The sequence below is a fragment of the Hemicordylus capensis genome, chromosome 1 (genome assembly GCF_027244095.1).
Source record: "Hemicordylus capensis ecotype Gifberg chromosome 1, rHemCap1.1.pri, whole genome shotgun sequence".
NCBI classification, from domain to species: domain Eukaryota; kingdom Metazoa; phylum Chordata; class Lepidosauria; order Squamata; family Cordylidae; genus Hemicordylus; species Hemicordylus capensis.
Genome location: NC_069657.1, coordinates 232278067 through 232295308, shown reverse-complemented (window position 1 = coordinate 232295308; position 17242 = coordinate 232278067). Strand labels below are relative to the sequence as shown.

The 17242-nt window shown below is 44.4% G+C and overlaps 1 protein-coding gene across 8 annotated transcripts in view; it reads left to right on the top strand.

Moving 5' to 3' along the window:
* The window catches only part of HDAC4 (histone deacetylase 4), a 321662-nt gene that overhangs the window by 279036 nt on the left and 25384 nt on the right, over nt 1-17242 (top strand). For all 8 annotated transcript variants that reach the window (XM_053283223.1, XM_053283225.1, XM_053283224.1 and 5 more), the window contains one exon: nt 3428-3547. In XM_053283223.1, the coding sequence (XP_053139198.1) occupies nt 3428-3547 (120 nt within the window). The remainder of the gene's footprint in view (nt 1-3427; nt 3548-17242) is intronic.

Below are 17242 nucleotides of genomic sequence, written 5' to 3'. Positions count from 1 at the left end.
TGGAATAAACCAACGACGCTTTCCCAGCCTAACAGGCTGTTTCTATAGGGTGCAATTAGATGATGATACATCCTTTTTGAAGAACCACCCCACCCCAAATTCGATCATCGTGGAGGTGTCTCTACAACAGACCAGGGGCCACAGTGAATGACAAAAGGGCAGAAAGTTGGACTCTTTCGGGCGGTGACTCTACTCCGCCTCAGCCCTACATTTGAGGGTGGCCAATTATCAGGCCTATAATGCCTGATATAATCACTTTTTGTGGGGAAAAGTGAGTCCCTTTCTGGATCTCCTCCCACAGGACAAGAGGGATCTGGCAAAATCGTTTGCCCATGAGGCCATTCAGGTGGCCATACAAGAACTTTATTCAGCCCGGCATTCAGTGGAATGTGTGGCTAAGATGATGGCCACATCCGTGGCTCTCTGATGACACATGTGGCTGCGTTCATCGGGGCTGCATTATGAGGCCTGTGCAAGGGTCGAGGACTTGCCCTTTGAGGGCTCTAGCCTGTTTTCTGAACAGACTGATGACACGCTCCAGAAAGTCCAGAAGTTGGGGAGCATGGCACGTTCCATGTCCTACGCCTCCCCGGATGCCGGGTTTCCAAATAAACTTGAGAAATTCTCAGTTGGAACCCACCCATCGAATTTAGCTCATTGGACTGATTTTTGACACAACCTTGGAAAAGGTCTTCCTCCTGCTGAATTGCATAGTTTCTCTCCAGAGACTAGTGGCCGTTTTTCTAGCCAGTGGCCCAAAGACTATGCGTTCCATAAAGTACCTGTTGGGTCACATGGCATTGAGTACATGCCATGAGTACATGCGTACTACCACATACGCATCTTTGAATGCGTGTCATTCAGACATGGTTATTGGACATGTTTGATCCCCTTTGTGATCCGGGCAATCTAGAGCACACGCCCCCTCAATGGGTACGGGCGATGGTGCAGTGGTGGACGGAGTTTCAACATTTGAGTGTCGGTACTCCCTTTCAAGCCCCTCGAGCCCAGTGGGTGGTTCATCAGAGCTCGGTTGGGGGGCACACCTGGACAGGCTTCGTCTGAGTCCAAAGAGAGGACTCAGCACATCAATTATTTGGAGCTGTTGGCCATTTTCAATGCTCTCAACGGCTTCTTAACCATGATCGAGTGTCACACAATGACCATACAAGTTCACATATAGGGTTCCCTGAATGTTCAGGTGGACACTCTGAGCAGAATAACTGTGGTCTCCCATGAGTGGGCATTGCATCAAGGTGTTTTGAGGGACATATTTGTAACTTGGGAGGTCCCAACTCTGGACTTATTTGCATCCCGGGACAATACACAATGTGTGTGTAACTGCTCCAGGGGAGGAGAGGGCGAGGGTTCTCTGGGCAATGCCTTCGTCCGGTCTTGGATGGGCCCTCTTCTGTATGTGTCCCCCCTGTTTCCCCTCATTCCGAGGATCCTGTGCAAACTGAAGGTGGATCGGGCCTGGGCAATCCTGAAAGCCCCGTGGTGGCCCAGGAGGCCTTGGTTTCCAACCCGGAGGCGCTTGTCAATGGATTGGAAATGCCTACCTGCCCTGCCAGACCTGCTGTCTCGGGAACAGGGACCGGTGCTCCACCCAGATGTTTGGTCTCTCCACTTGACAGCGTGGAAGGTCGTGCTCACTTCCCATTGAGACTTAAGGAAGTTTTGGTTGCTGCTAGAAAGCAATCCACACAGAAGTCATATGAGCACAAGTGGACTCATTTCACTTCCTTCACTTCCCTACAAGGGTTTGAGTCATTTAATCCATCTGTGCAAGATGTATGTAACTATCTATTGTCCCTTAAGGGATCTGTTTTAAAGCTTTAATCCCTTAAGGTGTATTTGGCTGCCATTGTGGCACGTTCCCCCACTGACCAGGCTTCATGGTTTAAAAATCCGGTGGTAAAAAGTTTTCTGAAAGGTTTAACACACATGTTCTCAGACGATCTGGTTATGTGACCAGCTTGGGCCCTGTCAGTAGTCTTGGCTGGTCTATTATGGCCGTCATTTGAGCCTTTGGCTTCAATTGATCCCCGTCTCCTGACCTGGAAGGTTGCCTTTTTGGTGGCCATTACCTCCGCCAGGAGGGTGAGTAAGCCCTGAGGGCTAACCTTGTTCCATAAGGACAAGGTTGTACTCAGGACAGCTGTCAAGTTCCTGCCCAAAGTGGTGTCTATGTTCACCAGTCGTCCCCGCTCACTTTGCCCGTGTTTTTTTCCCAAATCCTTCATTGGATGCGGAAAGGAGGTTACACTGTTTAGATGTTCAAAGGGCATTGTCCTTCTACGTTCAGAGCTCTGCTGGGTGGAGAAAATCTCCTTCCTTGTTCGTTCTGTTATCAGTTGGCTCATAAGCAGTTGCTGGCAACAGTTAAGGCACACTCTGTTAGGTCCGTGGCGGCCTCTGTGGCCTTTGATCAGGCAGTCCCATTGGACGCTATATGTCAGGCAGCTACTTGGGCTTCTCCCCATTCCTTTATTCCTCATTATGCAATTGATACCAGGGCATGGAATGATGCTGTATTTGGCAGGAGGGTCCTGCAATCCATTTTCAGCTGATGTACTTGTTTCCGAAATAAAAAATTCTGGCAGATTATATTTGCTTCTGTTCTTCCCTCCTCCTTGGGGGCTAGTTTGTTATGCGCCCGTTTGTGTAGAAGACAGAGACCACGTCAAAGAACAACAGGTTACTCACCTGTAACTTTGGTTCTTCTAGTGGTCATCTGTACTTCTACATGCCCTCCCATCCTCCCCGTGGGGTTCACTGAAGCTGGACTCTGTGACTGAGGGGATGAGGAGTGGCGCAGCCGCATATAGTGGCTGGGGGACGGGGTTCCTACCCAAAGCAGGAGAATTGAGCTTGTTAGATTCTGACGAGGTCTCTGCGCAGGCGCATAGCCCATTTGTGTAGAAGTACAGATGACCACTAGAAGAACCAAAGTTAAGCTGAGTAACCTGTTCTTTTTCTCAGAGATGCAGTCCTCACTGTAAGAGTCAAATAGTTATTCTGGTTAGTTCTTCTGATTATAACTAGTATGTAGTATGTAAACATAAAAAATGTCAGCCCCTTTTTTGTACATTCTGCTTAGAGGATGGAAAGGGAACCCCTTTCACAGTTAGACCCTCCTTTCACAAACTAGTGGTGTGTACTACAAAATGTTTTATGGTCTATTTTAGTTCATTTGTGAAAATTTCTTACTGCTTTTGTGACTGAAACATTCTGCAATTACATGTACATACCTGACATTGAAATCACTATGAGTGCACCCTAATCTCCCTAGCCTAGCCTTTCCCGTACAAGGCTCTTGGACCATGAGCTTGAAAAGAAAAATTGTAATATTACAATTAGTTTTAATATAGACAATTACCCATATAACAGTCCTCTTCATATAATATAATCTCTGTTTTTGAAGGATGTACACCATGGGAATGGTACACAGCAAGCTTTCTACAATGATCCTAATGTTCTTTATATTTCACTACACCGCTATGATGATGGAAACTTTTTTCCAGGCAGTGGAGCTCCTGATGAGGTAATAAGAAATAATCTTGATTATTGTGGTTTTGCAGCATTTGCAATAATAATTTTCTCATAATCTTAGAATTCATTCATTCAATAAAATACTAAAATTTCAGTACAGTTTGAGAGATGGGGGTGGGAATCTGATCTCTGTCAAAATGTAAGACCTGCAATTAAATATTTCAATATGTTCCCATCTACATTCACAGCACCTAGACACAAGTGTGGCTAATCTTCTTGGTGGGCAGGGAATACAGGTGCTTTATTTCTTGAACTTTGGCTGTTAAAACAATGTTTGTTCACATTATTTGTTACAATATCTTTTTTCCCACCAGCAGAGGGCACCCCATAGCTGAACAACAACATTCATGTCTGGAAAAGGAGAATTCTTGACATGTACTGTTTATATATTTTTTTTCTTTTGAAAGTAGATGATGAATAACTGGACAATCCAATGTCTGCAAGGCTGCCTTTGTTCATACTTATGAGAGGGAGCAACATTCCTCACCTGTTACACTATCTCTAACAACATTTATTGACATAAAATGTTAATGAAATTAGTAGCGGCAGCTAAGATGACTGAAAATGTTACCTCTGTTGTCTCCTTTACTATGCAGCAATGCAATGCTAGTGCTGGTGTACATGGAGAATGAGGCCCAATTGAATTTGCATGTTCAAACACTGAAGCTGTGGAATGATTCTTTAAAATTTTGGAATGTCACATAAAGTTAGGACTTCAGCTAATGAAGAACATGGATACTATCAAAGCTTTTATGTTAAAATTATAAATTTATAACCAGATGATAGTTTTCCAAATTGTCTGGATATAGAGGGGGTTTCTTTTAATTGGAGATGCACTACAGTCTTCTTCAAGGGTATGGGAGTGACTCCATGACCCAAGGAGGCATTCGCAATCTCTATAACATATTTTCAAAACTCCACCTGGCAGGCTTCAGCAACCCCAACAATCAGGGATCAAGAGTAGTGGACCTCAGACTCCAAGTTCACATCCTCAAGCAGCACAAGTGGAAATGTATCCATATGTACTTGACCAGCTGATGTATCAGCTGCAGCCACGTCCAACATTGCACTAACTATGGCATTCAAATCATGCAGATACAGGTAATTTATCTGCAGAATGCTTAGCAAACTGGTTTCATTGGGCTACTGAGTGCTATGCACCTGGCTTCTCGGATCACATATCCCTTGCCACCTGGAAAAGAATAGCATTGCACAGATGCAAGGGTGACAAAGAAGTAAGGTTTCTTTGCCACAATAACAGGCACAGGCCAGGCTTTAAATTGTCTCTAGCCTCTATTTGGTCAGGTTCACTGCTTCCTCCATTAGTGTTGAAGTTGTCATCCAAACCATTTTATTGCCCTCAATGCTTCAGAATACAGTTGTTCAAGCTCTGAAGTTTGGTTGAGGATGTAGGATTGATTATGTCAATGGCTTGACTCCTCTTCCCAATGCACATGGAAGCAAGGACCTTGAGAAGAACAATAGATATATCAGCAGGACATTCTCCAAGTGACATCTAGATCCCTAAGCCTCTAGAGATTAGCAAGTTTCCATTCCTGCAGTTAGCATGAGCCACAGTTAGTCCAAAATTCACCACATGATAATCATGATAAGGGAGTCGTAACAGGCTCCCCATCCCACATTTCCCTATGTTCTCATCCGGTATAAAGCACCAGATCCAGTGGATATGATTTGAATCAGTAAATGTCTTCAGTTAATCATTTGAGCATTGGACACAATATAACTGCAGACATGTTCATGATTGTCATGGAGGCCATGAAATCCAGAGTTATGCCTATTAAGGCAGCCATGGTGTGACTCGAAGTCCCCCCAAATAATAAGCGTTGGGATCCCCAACACCGCATCCAAGATTTGTTCTATCAGCTCTGGCAGGAGGTCAGTTAGCATGGGTTGGGCAATTCAAAAACAGACAGTGCTGATTTGGAGGCCCAGTGCCAATTGAGTGTCTACTCAAAATGGATAGACTGGTGAGAGGATTGGTATCCTGCTGGACCACAGCTGCTCCCCACTCCACATCATTTCAGCTGCAGTTGGTGCTGCACTCAGAAACCTACTCTAACCTTTGAGGACGAGATTGCAGAGAAGCTGAATGAGTTCTTTGCATCTGTCTTCACAGCAGAGGATACTGACCATATATCCACTGAGAAACTGAGCTTCTCAGGCTTAGAGGCTGAAGAACTGGACCAATTTGAGGTGATGAGAGGATGTTCTAAACTGTCTTGAAAAAAATAAAAATTAACTAATCGCCAAGGCCAGTTGGTATCCACCCAAGAGCTCTGAAGGAACTCAAATGTGAAATTGCTAATCTCCTAGCAAAAATATGTAACTTGTCCCTACAATCAGGCTCTGGAAAAGGAGGAAATCAGAGGACTGGAAAATAGCTAATGTAACTCCCATTTTCGAAAAGGGATCCAGGTGGGATCCGGGAAACGACAGGCCGGTTAGCTTAACTTCTGTGCCGGACAGATTGATGGAAAACATATATAAGGACAAAAACGTTAAATCTATAGAACATGCTGAAGGAGAACAAGCATGCCTTCTGCAAGGGCAAGTCTTGCCTTATGAACCTTTTGATGTTCTTTGAGAGTTTCAACAGGTGTGTGGATAAAGGTGATCCGGTTGACACAGTATATTTGGACTTCCAAAAAGCTTTAAACAAAGTTCCCCACCAAAGGCTCTTGAGTCATGGGATAAGGGGACAAATTCATGTGTGGATTGGTAATTGGTTGAAAGACAGGAAACAGGATAGGAATAAATGGATGGTTTTCACAATAGAGGGAAGTAAGAAGTGGGGTCCCCCAGGGATCTGTTCTAGGACCAGTGCTCTTTAACTTGCTCATACATGATCTAGAAGTTGGAGTAACCAGTGAAGCCGCCAAATTTGCATATGACACTAAACTATTTAGGATAGTGAAATCCAAAACAGATTGTGAGGCGCTCCAAAAGGATCTCTCCAAACTGAGTGAGTGGGCAACAAAATGACAAATGCTGTTCAATGTAAGCAAGTGTAAACAAACATATTGGGGCAAAAACCCAACTTCACATATACACCGATGGGTTCTGAGTTGTCAGTGACTGACCAGGAGAAAGAGCTTGGGGTTGTGGTGAACAGCTCGTTGAAAGTGTCAACTCATTGTGCAGCAAATTTAGTAAAGGCACACATTGGGAGTACTGTGTACAGTTCTGGTCACCGTATCTTAAGAAGGACATTGTGGAAAGGGTGCAGAAGAGGACAGCCAAAATGATCAGATGCCTGGAGCATCTTTCTTATGAGGCTAGGCTACAGCATCTGGGGCTTTTTAGTTTGGAAAATAGGCGACTATGGGGAGACATGGTGTATAAAATTATGCATGAAGTAGAGAGAGTGGATAGAGAGAAAATGTTCTCCTTCTCACAACACTAAAACCAGGGGTCAACCCATGAAACTTAAGGCAAGGAAATTTAGGGCCAAGAAAAGGAAGTACTTTTGCACACAGCATGTAATTAATCGATGGAATTCTCTGCCACGGGTTGTGGTGATCACCACTAGCTTGGATGATTTTAAAAGGGGATTAGAAAAATTCATGGAGAACAGGTCTTTCAGTGGCTGCTAGTCTGATGGCCATAGGCCACCTCCTGCCTCAGAGGCAAGTTGCCTCTAAATACCAGTTGCAGGGGAACAACAGCCCTCATCTCTTGCCTGTGGGCTTCTCAGATGCATCTAGTGGGCCACTGTGTGAAACACAGTGCTGGTCTAGATAGGCCTTGGATCTGATCCAGACGGGCTTTTCTTATTTTTTTAATGATCTTACCTGGTGGTCAGAACAGGAGGAGACTAATCCCACCCACGTCATCCAGCCATAATACATGAGCATGCACATCCAGGATCATATTCTGGATTGCTGATATTTTCACATTTACTGACTGCTGATGTGTTCGCATTTACTGCATTTAATACCAGCACCTTTAGGCCCAATGGAATACTCGTATTCCTGCCAAGGTCACCTGGCTGAGGAGAGGACCAATAAGTTCATTAGCACATAACCAGCTCCAGGCGGTTTTGGAGAAAACCGATTATCTAGACCCATTTCAAACTGGCTTTAGAGCAGGCTATGGGGTTGAGTCTGCCTTGGTCAGCCTGTTGGATTACCTTTATCAGGGAATCGACAGAGGGAGTGTGACTCTGTTGGTTCTTTTGGATCTCTCGGCGGCGTTCGATACCATTGACCACAGTATCCTTCTGGATCACCTGAGAGAATTGGGGATAGGAGGCACTGCTTTGCAGTGGTTCCGCTCCTATCTCTCAGGCAGATTCCAGATGGTGGAACTTGGTGACAGTTCCTCTTTAAAATGGGAGCTATTATATGGAGTCCCTCAGGGCTCCATTTTGTCACCAATGCTTTTAATATTTACATGAAACCGCTGGGTGAGGTCATCAGGAGATTTGGTGCAGGATACAACCAAATCTATTTCTCCTTATCATCATCCTCTTCATCATCAGGAAATGTCATTCATTCCCTAAATGCCTGCTTGCATGGAGTAATGGGCTGGATGAGGGATAGCAAATTGAAGCTGAATCCAAGCAGGGCGGAGGTGCTCATTGTGGGGGATCGGAATTTAAGGGATGAGTTAGATCTTCCTGTGCTGGATGGGGTTACACTCTCCCAGAAGGAACAGGTACGCAGCTTGGAAGTGCTCTTGGATCCAGACCTCACCATGGTATCTCAGGTGGAGGCTATGGCCAAGAGCGCTTTCTATCAGCTTCGGCTGATTCGACAGTTGCGTCCATTCCTTGAAAAGAACGATCTCAAAACAGTGGTGCATTAGCTGGTAACCTCCAGGCTCAACTACTGCAGTGTGCTCTACATGGAGCTGCCTTTGTACGTAGTTCAGAAACTTCAGTTAGTTCAAAATGCGACAGCCAGATTGGTCTCTGGGGTAACCCGGAGAGACCATATTATGCCTGTCTTAAAACAGCTGCACTTGTTGCCGATATGTTTGCAGGAGAAATACAAAGTGCTGGTTATTACCTTTAAAGCTCTGAATGGCTAGGGTCCGAGTTACCTTAGAGAGCGCCTTCTTTGATATGATCCCCATCGCTCATTGAGGTCATCTGGAGAGGCCCATCTCCAGTTACGACCGGTACGTCTGGTGGCGACTCAGAACCGGGCCTTTTCTGTAGCTGCTTCTGGTCTATGGAATGCACTCCCGGCAGATATCCCCAGTTTAGGTTCTCTGTCAGCCTTTAAGAGAGCCCTAAAAACCTATTTATTTGGCCTGGCCTTCCAAGGCTTGTAAAGTGTTGTTGTTTTAAAATGTATTTTAATTGGTTTTAAATAGTTTTAATCATTTTTGAATTGTTTTTAAATTGTTTTTAGCATTGTTTTAATTGTGGGTTTTATGTCTTTTTAAAAAGTTGTACACCACCCAGAACCTCTGGATGGGGCAGTTTATAAATGTAATAAACAAACAAACAAACAAATAAATAATTGTTTATAGCATCTTCCCCTTACCTGACCTGTCTGGTCCCCACACCAACTCTCTCTCTGGCCCATAACACTTGAATGGTGGTACTCTCCTCTGTCCTAGTGCCCCAAACACTTCCTGTTCAAAATTCAACAAAGCTAGAGATAGAACTCTCATTGTTTATGAAAAATGAGAGACAGCCCAAAGGCCAGCAATCAAAGAAAAGCAATGAGTGCAGGAACGTTTATTGCTGTATTTAGATTTTCAGAAACATTATGTACAAGTGTAACTCAATGTTATACCTTATTCCCAAACACAAAAGATATTTCTTATGCCCTTGTATTCCGTGAGAGTTGCAGGCTGTGTCTGATGCCATTCCTCATGCTTTCCAGGGCATTCATGTGTCACTGACTCTCAGCCAACTCAGATAGCACTAATACTTAACTACACAGTGTGAACTCCATCTTTTGTCTTAGGATGACTTCGTCTTAGGTTAATGGAGACTTACTTACTAATGGGACAAATATTTAATTCTTAGTACTAGAGCTGGACTTTTCTTCTTTGAACTTAACAACTAAAAAGCTCTCCATTACTCTGATACTGCACATGTCATGCAAATACCATGATGGAGTGATCCCTAGCAACTACTGTTAAGGCTACACTGACAGTGGGCTGAAAAGCACAGAGGATTCGCCTCTTAGCTTTCATGGGGCATACATTATCCCCACTTCCCATGTGAATGATTTTCTTCTTCCCAAAATGTGATTTTGTTATGTTTAACTCTGTGATGAATTGAAATTAACAACATTCTATAAGAGATGTGTGGATAAATGCAGATAGCACCAAAACTGGGAGCTAAAGAACAGATTGATGTTTTGAGAAGACTCATGGAACTGTTCTCCATCATGGAGATGGAGAACAGACCCAGTTAATGGGAACACAGGAAATGGGAGACAGAAAAACCTTTGCTAACACTCAGATCTCTCAAATTGCCTACTTAGCAGTGATGTAGGTTTTCTGAAAAAAATGCAAATTGAAAAGTTTTGGGTTGAAATTTTTTACAATTCCTAATATTCGTGTAAAACTAGCTAGGTGTAAAGTTATACAGGAAAACCTTGGCATCCACAGGAGTTCCGTTCCCTGACATTGCTGTGTATAAGTAAACTACGAATACCAGGTCATTGCAGCCAATACAATCGCAGGGGTTTGGTTACTGGAGTCTGTGCTAAAAATGGGGGGTGGTGCAAAATAAAGTGCTCTGCTGTAGTCTCCAGCACTCCACCACTGTGGGCCTCCAGCACTCCAGCAATGCCCCTGCTAACTGGGCAAAGAGGCACCTTTTACCATGGTGATTCTCTTTATTTAGCAGGGGGAGAGTAACTGGCCCTATCCACCCCCAGCACAGTACTTCCAGTGACGGTTGCTGGTGTGTTTCTTATGTTTCTTTTTAGAATGTGAGCCCTTTGGGGACAGGGAGCCATCTTATTTGTTTGTTGTTTCTCTGTGTAAACCTCCCTGAGCCATTTTTGGAAGGGTGGTATAGAAATTGAATTATTATTATTATTATTTATTATTATTATTATAAAAGTGCCAAGATCAATTTCCCCCCAAGCAAAATTGTGATTTTCAGACACACACACACACACCCCTTTTTTTTTAACAAAACAAGCCACACAAGGACTCTGCAGTCATTTCTGGCTGCCTCCAATCCATAGATACATGGATTTAATCCTTTTTGTGCCGATTTAACCATGTATACCAAGGTTGGGTGCCAATTACCTGACCGCGGATACGGGAAATCACGAGTGCTGGACCTGCAATTAACAAAGTCCTTTTGTATTTTATAAACACATTATACTTTTTTATGTTTATATAGATATACAATTTTTAAAAAACTTTTCAATTCCTAAATCTGATTTAGATTTAGGGAGCTGATTTAGCATTTTAATTTGATTTATACTTTGTAAACAGAACAGAAAGGTGTATGCCATCTTAGTGGTGCTTTTTAATTTATTCATAAATGATCTAGAAGCAGGGGTAAGCAGCGATGTGGCCAAATTTGCAGATGATACCAAACTCTTCCGGGTAGTGAAATCCGAAACGGATTGTGAGCAGCTCCAAAAGGATCTCTCCAAACTGGGGGAGTGGGTGACAAAATGGCAAATGCAGTTCAATGTTAGCAAGTGTAAAGTGATGCACATTGGGACGAAAAACCCCAACTTCAAGTATATGCTGATGGGATCCGAACTGTCGGTGACGGACCAGGAGAGGGATCTTGGGGTTGTGGTGGACAGCTTGTTGAAAGTGTCTATTCAATGTGCGGCAGCTGTGAAAAAGGCAAATTCCATGCTAGGGATCATTAGAAAGGGGATTGAAAATAAAACGGCTAACATTATAATGCCCTTATACAAAACTATGGTGCGACCACACTTGGAGTACTGCGTACAATTCTGATCACCACATCTTAAAAAGGACATTGTTGAACTGGAGAAGGTGCAGAAGAGGGCAACCAAGATGATCAGGGGCCTAGAGCACCTTTCTTATGAGGCAAGACTACAACACCTGGGGCTTTTTAGTTTAGAAAAAAGACGACTGCGGGGAGACATGATAGAGGTCTATAAAATCATGCATGGCGTGGAGAAAGTGGAGAGAGAGAGATTCTTTTCCCTCTCACACAACACTAGAACCAGGGGTCACTCCATGAAATTGATTGCCAGGAGGTCTAGGACCAACAAACGGAAGTACTTTTTCACACAACGCATGAGCCACTTGTGGAACTCTCTGCCACAGGATGTGGTGACAGCCAACAACCTGGATGGCTTTAAGAGGGGTTTGGATGACTTCATGGAGGAGAGGTCTATCAATGGCTACTAGTCGGAGGGCTGTGGGCCACCTCCAGCCTCAGGGGCAGGGTGCCTCTGAGTACCAGTTGCAGGGGAGTAATGGCAGGAGAGAGGGCATGCCCTCAACTCCTGTCTGTGGCTTCCAGCAGCATCTGGTGGGCCACTGTGTGAAACAGGATGCTGGACTAGATGGGCCTTGGGCCTGATCCAGCAGGGCTGTTCTTATGTTCTTAACTATCTCCAAAAATGTTCAAATAGAAGTATTTGAACTAAAATATTTGATGGGGGGGAATATAAGCGCTCTTATGTGTGTTGATTATCATATTCAAGCAAATTCACAGTTGCTCAGATAAATGAATAACACTCCGTGACTAAATATATTAAAAGAGGAATGCTCCAGACATAAACTATTCACCCCCAATTCTTTTATATATTAGACATATCGGGAGAAAACTTCTCATCATGATGTAATAGCTCATTCTCAGTAAAGCATTCTAATTCTCAGTTTGTTCAAGGTGGAGATAATATAAGTAATTCAACCATGCATTTTAGGGACCAAACAATGTACAATATCCCAAACAATGTACAATATGAATAATGTACCATAGTATACAAACAATGTACCGTAATATTACAGATTTTCTGGATATTGCCTTGTATTATTGTTTTTAAACAAGGATTTTTCTGTTTCGTAACTGAATATTACTTCTTCAGATAACACCTAAACGGAAGAACAACACATCACATTATATGAGCTCACATCAACTTTCACTTCTCTGCCAAGTGCTTTCCCCCCCACACAAATCCACTTAAAAACACTTACCATTTGAGGTCTAAACATTACATACTTTAATTATCACAACTGCCTTGTCCTCCCGCGGTGTTTAGGGTACTACGCCTGCGGAAACATGCTTGTTAGTTCTACGTACTTCCTTCTTTCTTATACTACTCCCAATTTAACACACAGAAGACTAATGACCAGCAACTGCGTTCTTTACTAGATTTGTTAATTGATATACTTTCATCCTTCTCTCCTAATCCTGCAAGTCCAAGATTCCCTTTTAAGATGCTGTAACAGAGTGACTAGATATATTCATCTTGTTGCTAATGTGTTGTCCCCTAAAAACATGAGAGATCCTGGTTAGTATTAAGACCTTCAATATGAGTCCTGAACAGGTGTATGAAGAACGCCTCTTTCCTTAATAATGTAGTATTCATATCTTCATAATAAAATCTCCTTGGAGTATATCTATAGAGGACAAAGAAATTAAAGTCCTCGCATGTATGTCCCATTTCTAAAAAATGGGGGACAATTGGCGATTCACTGTGTCCTGTTCTAATTCTAGATTTGTGTTCCAATATTCTTGATCTCACTTTATGCACACTCTTTCCTTTGTACAGTTTAGAACATGGGCATCTTGTATGGAGGCATAAGCTATTATGCTTGGTTAAAGCAAAAAACATACACTTGCTGGGTTATTATTAACATACTGGGAAGTAGCTCTTCTTTTACAGTTGGACCAGCTCAGAGTGCACCCAGTAATTTTTTAATTTCTGAGCTCTGATGAGCTTAATTCCAAGCAGGTATTCAGTTTCTACACTTACAAATGGGGCTACCAGATGTTTGAGGCCAATGGACTCAAAGGGGCAGCCCTGCAAATATAATATTTAATATAAAATGTCAGTTTGGGTGTTCCACTCAACTTCCTGGAGAGATCTTGAAAAACCTTCTTATTTAGGTTGAAGAACTAATCAGTTCCATACCTCGGCCCCTGCCCAGTTGCTATGTAATTCCACATAACTAAGTTCTCTAATTGCCTGGCACAACCCAGACTCCCATGGAACTGTCCTAAGGGCTGCTTTCTTAGGAATTGTGAAAGTTGGAGTGTCTTTGGGGCAGAAATGGGTCTGCTGGGGCAAAACAGTTATTGGGAGGAAGTGCCCCAAGGGGTGCCTGCCACAACCCAGGCTCCCATGGAATTGGCTGCTTTCTTAGGAATTGTGAAAGCTGGAGTGTATTTGGGGCAGAAAGGGGTCTGCTGGGGCAGAACAGTGGGTTGGGAGGAAGTGCCCCAAGGGGTGCCTGCCGCGACCCAGGCTCCCATGGAATTGGCTGCTTTCTTAGGAATTGTGAAAGCTGGAGTGTATTGGGCAGAAAGGGGTCTGCTGGGGCAGAACAGTGGATTGGGAGGAAGTGCCCCAAGGGGTGCCTGCCGCGACCCAGACTTCCATGGAATTGGCCTAAGGGCTGCTTTCTTAGGAATTGTCAATGTTGGAGTGTCTTTGGGGCAGAAAGGGGTCTGCTGGGGCAGAACAGTGGGTTGGGTGGAAGTGCCCCAAGGTAGGGATGTGCACAAAACTGGTTCGCCCGGTTCGGTTCGGATTCGAACCGGGTATGAACCAGGAGGGGGTGGTTCGGTTTTGGTTTTCTTCAAACCACCCCCTGGTTCGGTTCGGATTTGGACTGGTTCGGACACCCAAAAATTGGTAGGATGGTAGCTGGCACCCAGGGGTACCTGTCACCCAAACCCCAAAGCAATCGGACACTCGTACAATTTTTTATGAATTTTTGAAAATTATTTTTATTTTTACTCATAGGGTATAATGGGACTCGAACGGGGCCATTATACCTTATTGTGGAGCACCCATGGGTGCCAACAACCACCCAAACCCTGAAGCAATAGGACAGTCCTACGATTTTTAATGAATATTTGAAATATTTTTAATTATTTTTCTCATAGAGTATAATGGGACCCGAGCCAGTCCATATCCCCTAGTGTGGAGCACCTAGGGGCACAAAAGCGGGGTGGGTGGTAGACAGACAGGGGTGCCTACCACCCACAAAACCCCAAGGCAATTGGACACTCACTCTCATTTGCTATCATAGAATCCACACTCAGAACACCTCAGAAACAACAGAGCCCTGTACGCCATGGGTTAGCAACCCATGGGGGTGGTTGGCACCCTATGTGCCATACACCACCACTTGCTCTGGGCCACCCCAGCACCCCCCCCCCCCCAAGTGCACTTATGGGGCTGCTGAAAGCTCCATTATAGCTTATGAGGAAAAACCTTAAAGATGCATAAACTTCAACAATTGACCAAAAATCAGCCCTCTGCCCAAATCCTTTGAAAAAAATTCAAATAGCTTCCTTGCCCCTACCTGGCACTACCACCAACCCCACACTGCTCTAGGCCACCCCTTTGCCCCCAATGTGAAGCTATACATTTGCTGACACCTCCATGCTTCTTTATGTAGAAAAACCTTAAAGACGCGTAAACTTCAAAAAGCACTTAACAATCAGCCCTTTGCCCAATTCCTTTCAAATAGTTCTGATAGCTTCCTTGCCCACCCTAGGAACTACCACCCACCACACTCCACTCCACGACACCCCTTTCCCCCGACGTGAAGCTATACATTTGCTGCAATCCTAATTATTCTCTAGGAGGAATTCAAAAATACTTTAACAATTCACCAATAATCAGAGGAGTATCCAATTGCCTTGGGGTTTTGTGGGTGGTAGGCACCCCTGTCTGTCTACCACCCACCCCGCTTTTGTGCCCCTAGGTGCTCCACAATAGGGGATATGGACTGGTTCGGGTCCCATTATACTCTAAGAGAAAAATAATTAAAAATATTTCAAATATTCATTAAAAATCGTAGGACTGTCCTATTGCTTCAGGGTTTGGGTGGTTGTTGGCACCCATGGGTGCTCCACAATAAGGTATAATGGCCCCGTTCGAGTCCCATTATACCCTATGAGAAAAAAATAATAATAATTTTCAAAAATTCATAAAAAATTGTATGAGTGTCCGATTGCTTTGGGGTTTGGGTGACAGGTACCCCTGGGTGCCAGCTACCATCCTACCAATTTTGGGGTGTCCGAACCGGTTCAAACCAGTTCGAATCGAACCACCCTCTGGTTCGGTTCAAATTCGAACCTGCAGCCCGAACCTGATGGCTGGTTCGGTTCGAATATGAACCACCCCAGTTCGAATTCGAACCGGTTCGCACATCCCTACCCCAAGGGGTGCCTGCCACAACCCAGATTCCAAAGGAATAGGGCAAAGGGCTGATTTTTTGTGATTTGGGGAAGTTTGAGTGTCTTTAAGCTTTTCCCGCAGAGGGAATAATGGTGGTTTCAGCAGCCCTATAACTCTACTTGGGGGGCACTGGTGTGGTGCTGAGCAAGTGGTGGTGTAGTGCACAGAGGGTGCCAACCACCCCCCTGGATTGCTAACCCATTGGGGTACTGGGCTTTGTTGTTTCTGAGGTGTTGAGTTTAGATTCTCTGGTAGCAAATGAGATTTTTAATGAAAAACCATGAATCCACTCTCATATGCTACCAGAGAATCTACACTCAGAACACCTCTAGAACAACAAAATCCTGTACTTCATGGGTTAGCAACCCATGTGGGTGGTTGGCACCCTATGTGCACTACACCACCACTTGCTCTGGGCCACCCCAGTGCCCGCCAAGTGGAGTTATGAGACTGCTGAAAACCCTATGAGGAAAATCTGAAAGATGCGTAACTTCATTATTTCTTTAAAAATCAGCCCTTTACCAAATTCCTCTGAAAAAAATGTGGTAGCTTCCTGGCACCAACTGGGCACTACCACTACCACCAACCACACCCCACCCCACTATGGGCCATCCCTCCCCTCCCTCCATGTGAAGCTTTGAAATTTCTGTGGTAGCTTCCACTCATTAGGCACTACAACCCCCACCCACCCTTTTGGCCATGTGACCCATTTTAAAATCCGAATTAATTCCGATTCAGATTAATTCGGATACAAAACAAAACTAGGGTGATTCGGAAGGCTTAATTTTGGACAAAATACAAAATTCATATTTGGTACAAATCAAAACAGAAAAAAATACAAAACGCGCAACCCTAATAACTCCCATAATCCCCAAGCAAAAGCTATTGCAGCTGGGGATTTTGGGAGCTGTAGTCAACAACATCTGGAAATCCCTGTTAGAGGGGACACTGGAGAGGAAGCCTTAAAACGTTTACCTCCGTCGCAGATGATTCTTGTCTCCTGGCTGGGCGAGTGGATTGCTCAGGAGGCCCCCGGAACTCCCATATTGCACCTCACAAGGTCACAGTGCATTATGGGGAGTTTCCCAACACTGGCTGGGAGGCATGTGGCACCAACACACAATCAGTTAGCCAGGGTTAAGGGCGCCCTCAGCCCTGGCTAACAGCCAGGGCTCCCTACAGGGTTTGCCACCGTGATGCTGCCAGGAGCTGCACGGCTCCCAGCGGTTCTCACATGCAGGCAAAACCGGGCTAGGCTTCCTTAGCTTGCATGTGAATTACACAAGAGCTGTGAAGCTACTGGAGGTGTTGCTGAGGAGGTTCTGTGGGTACCC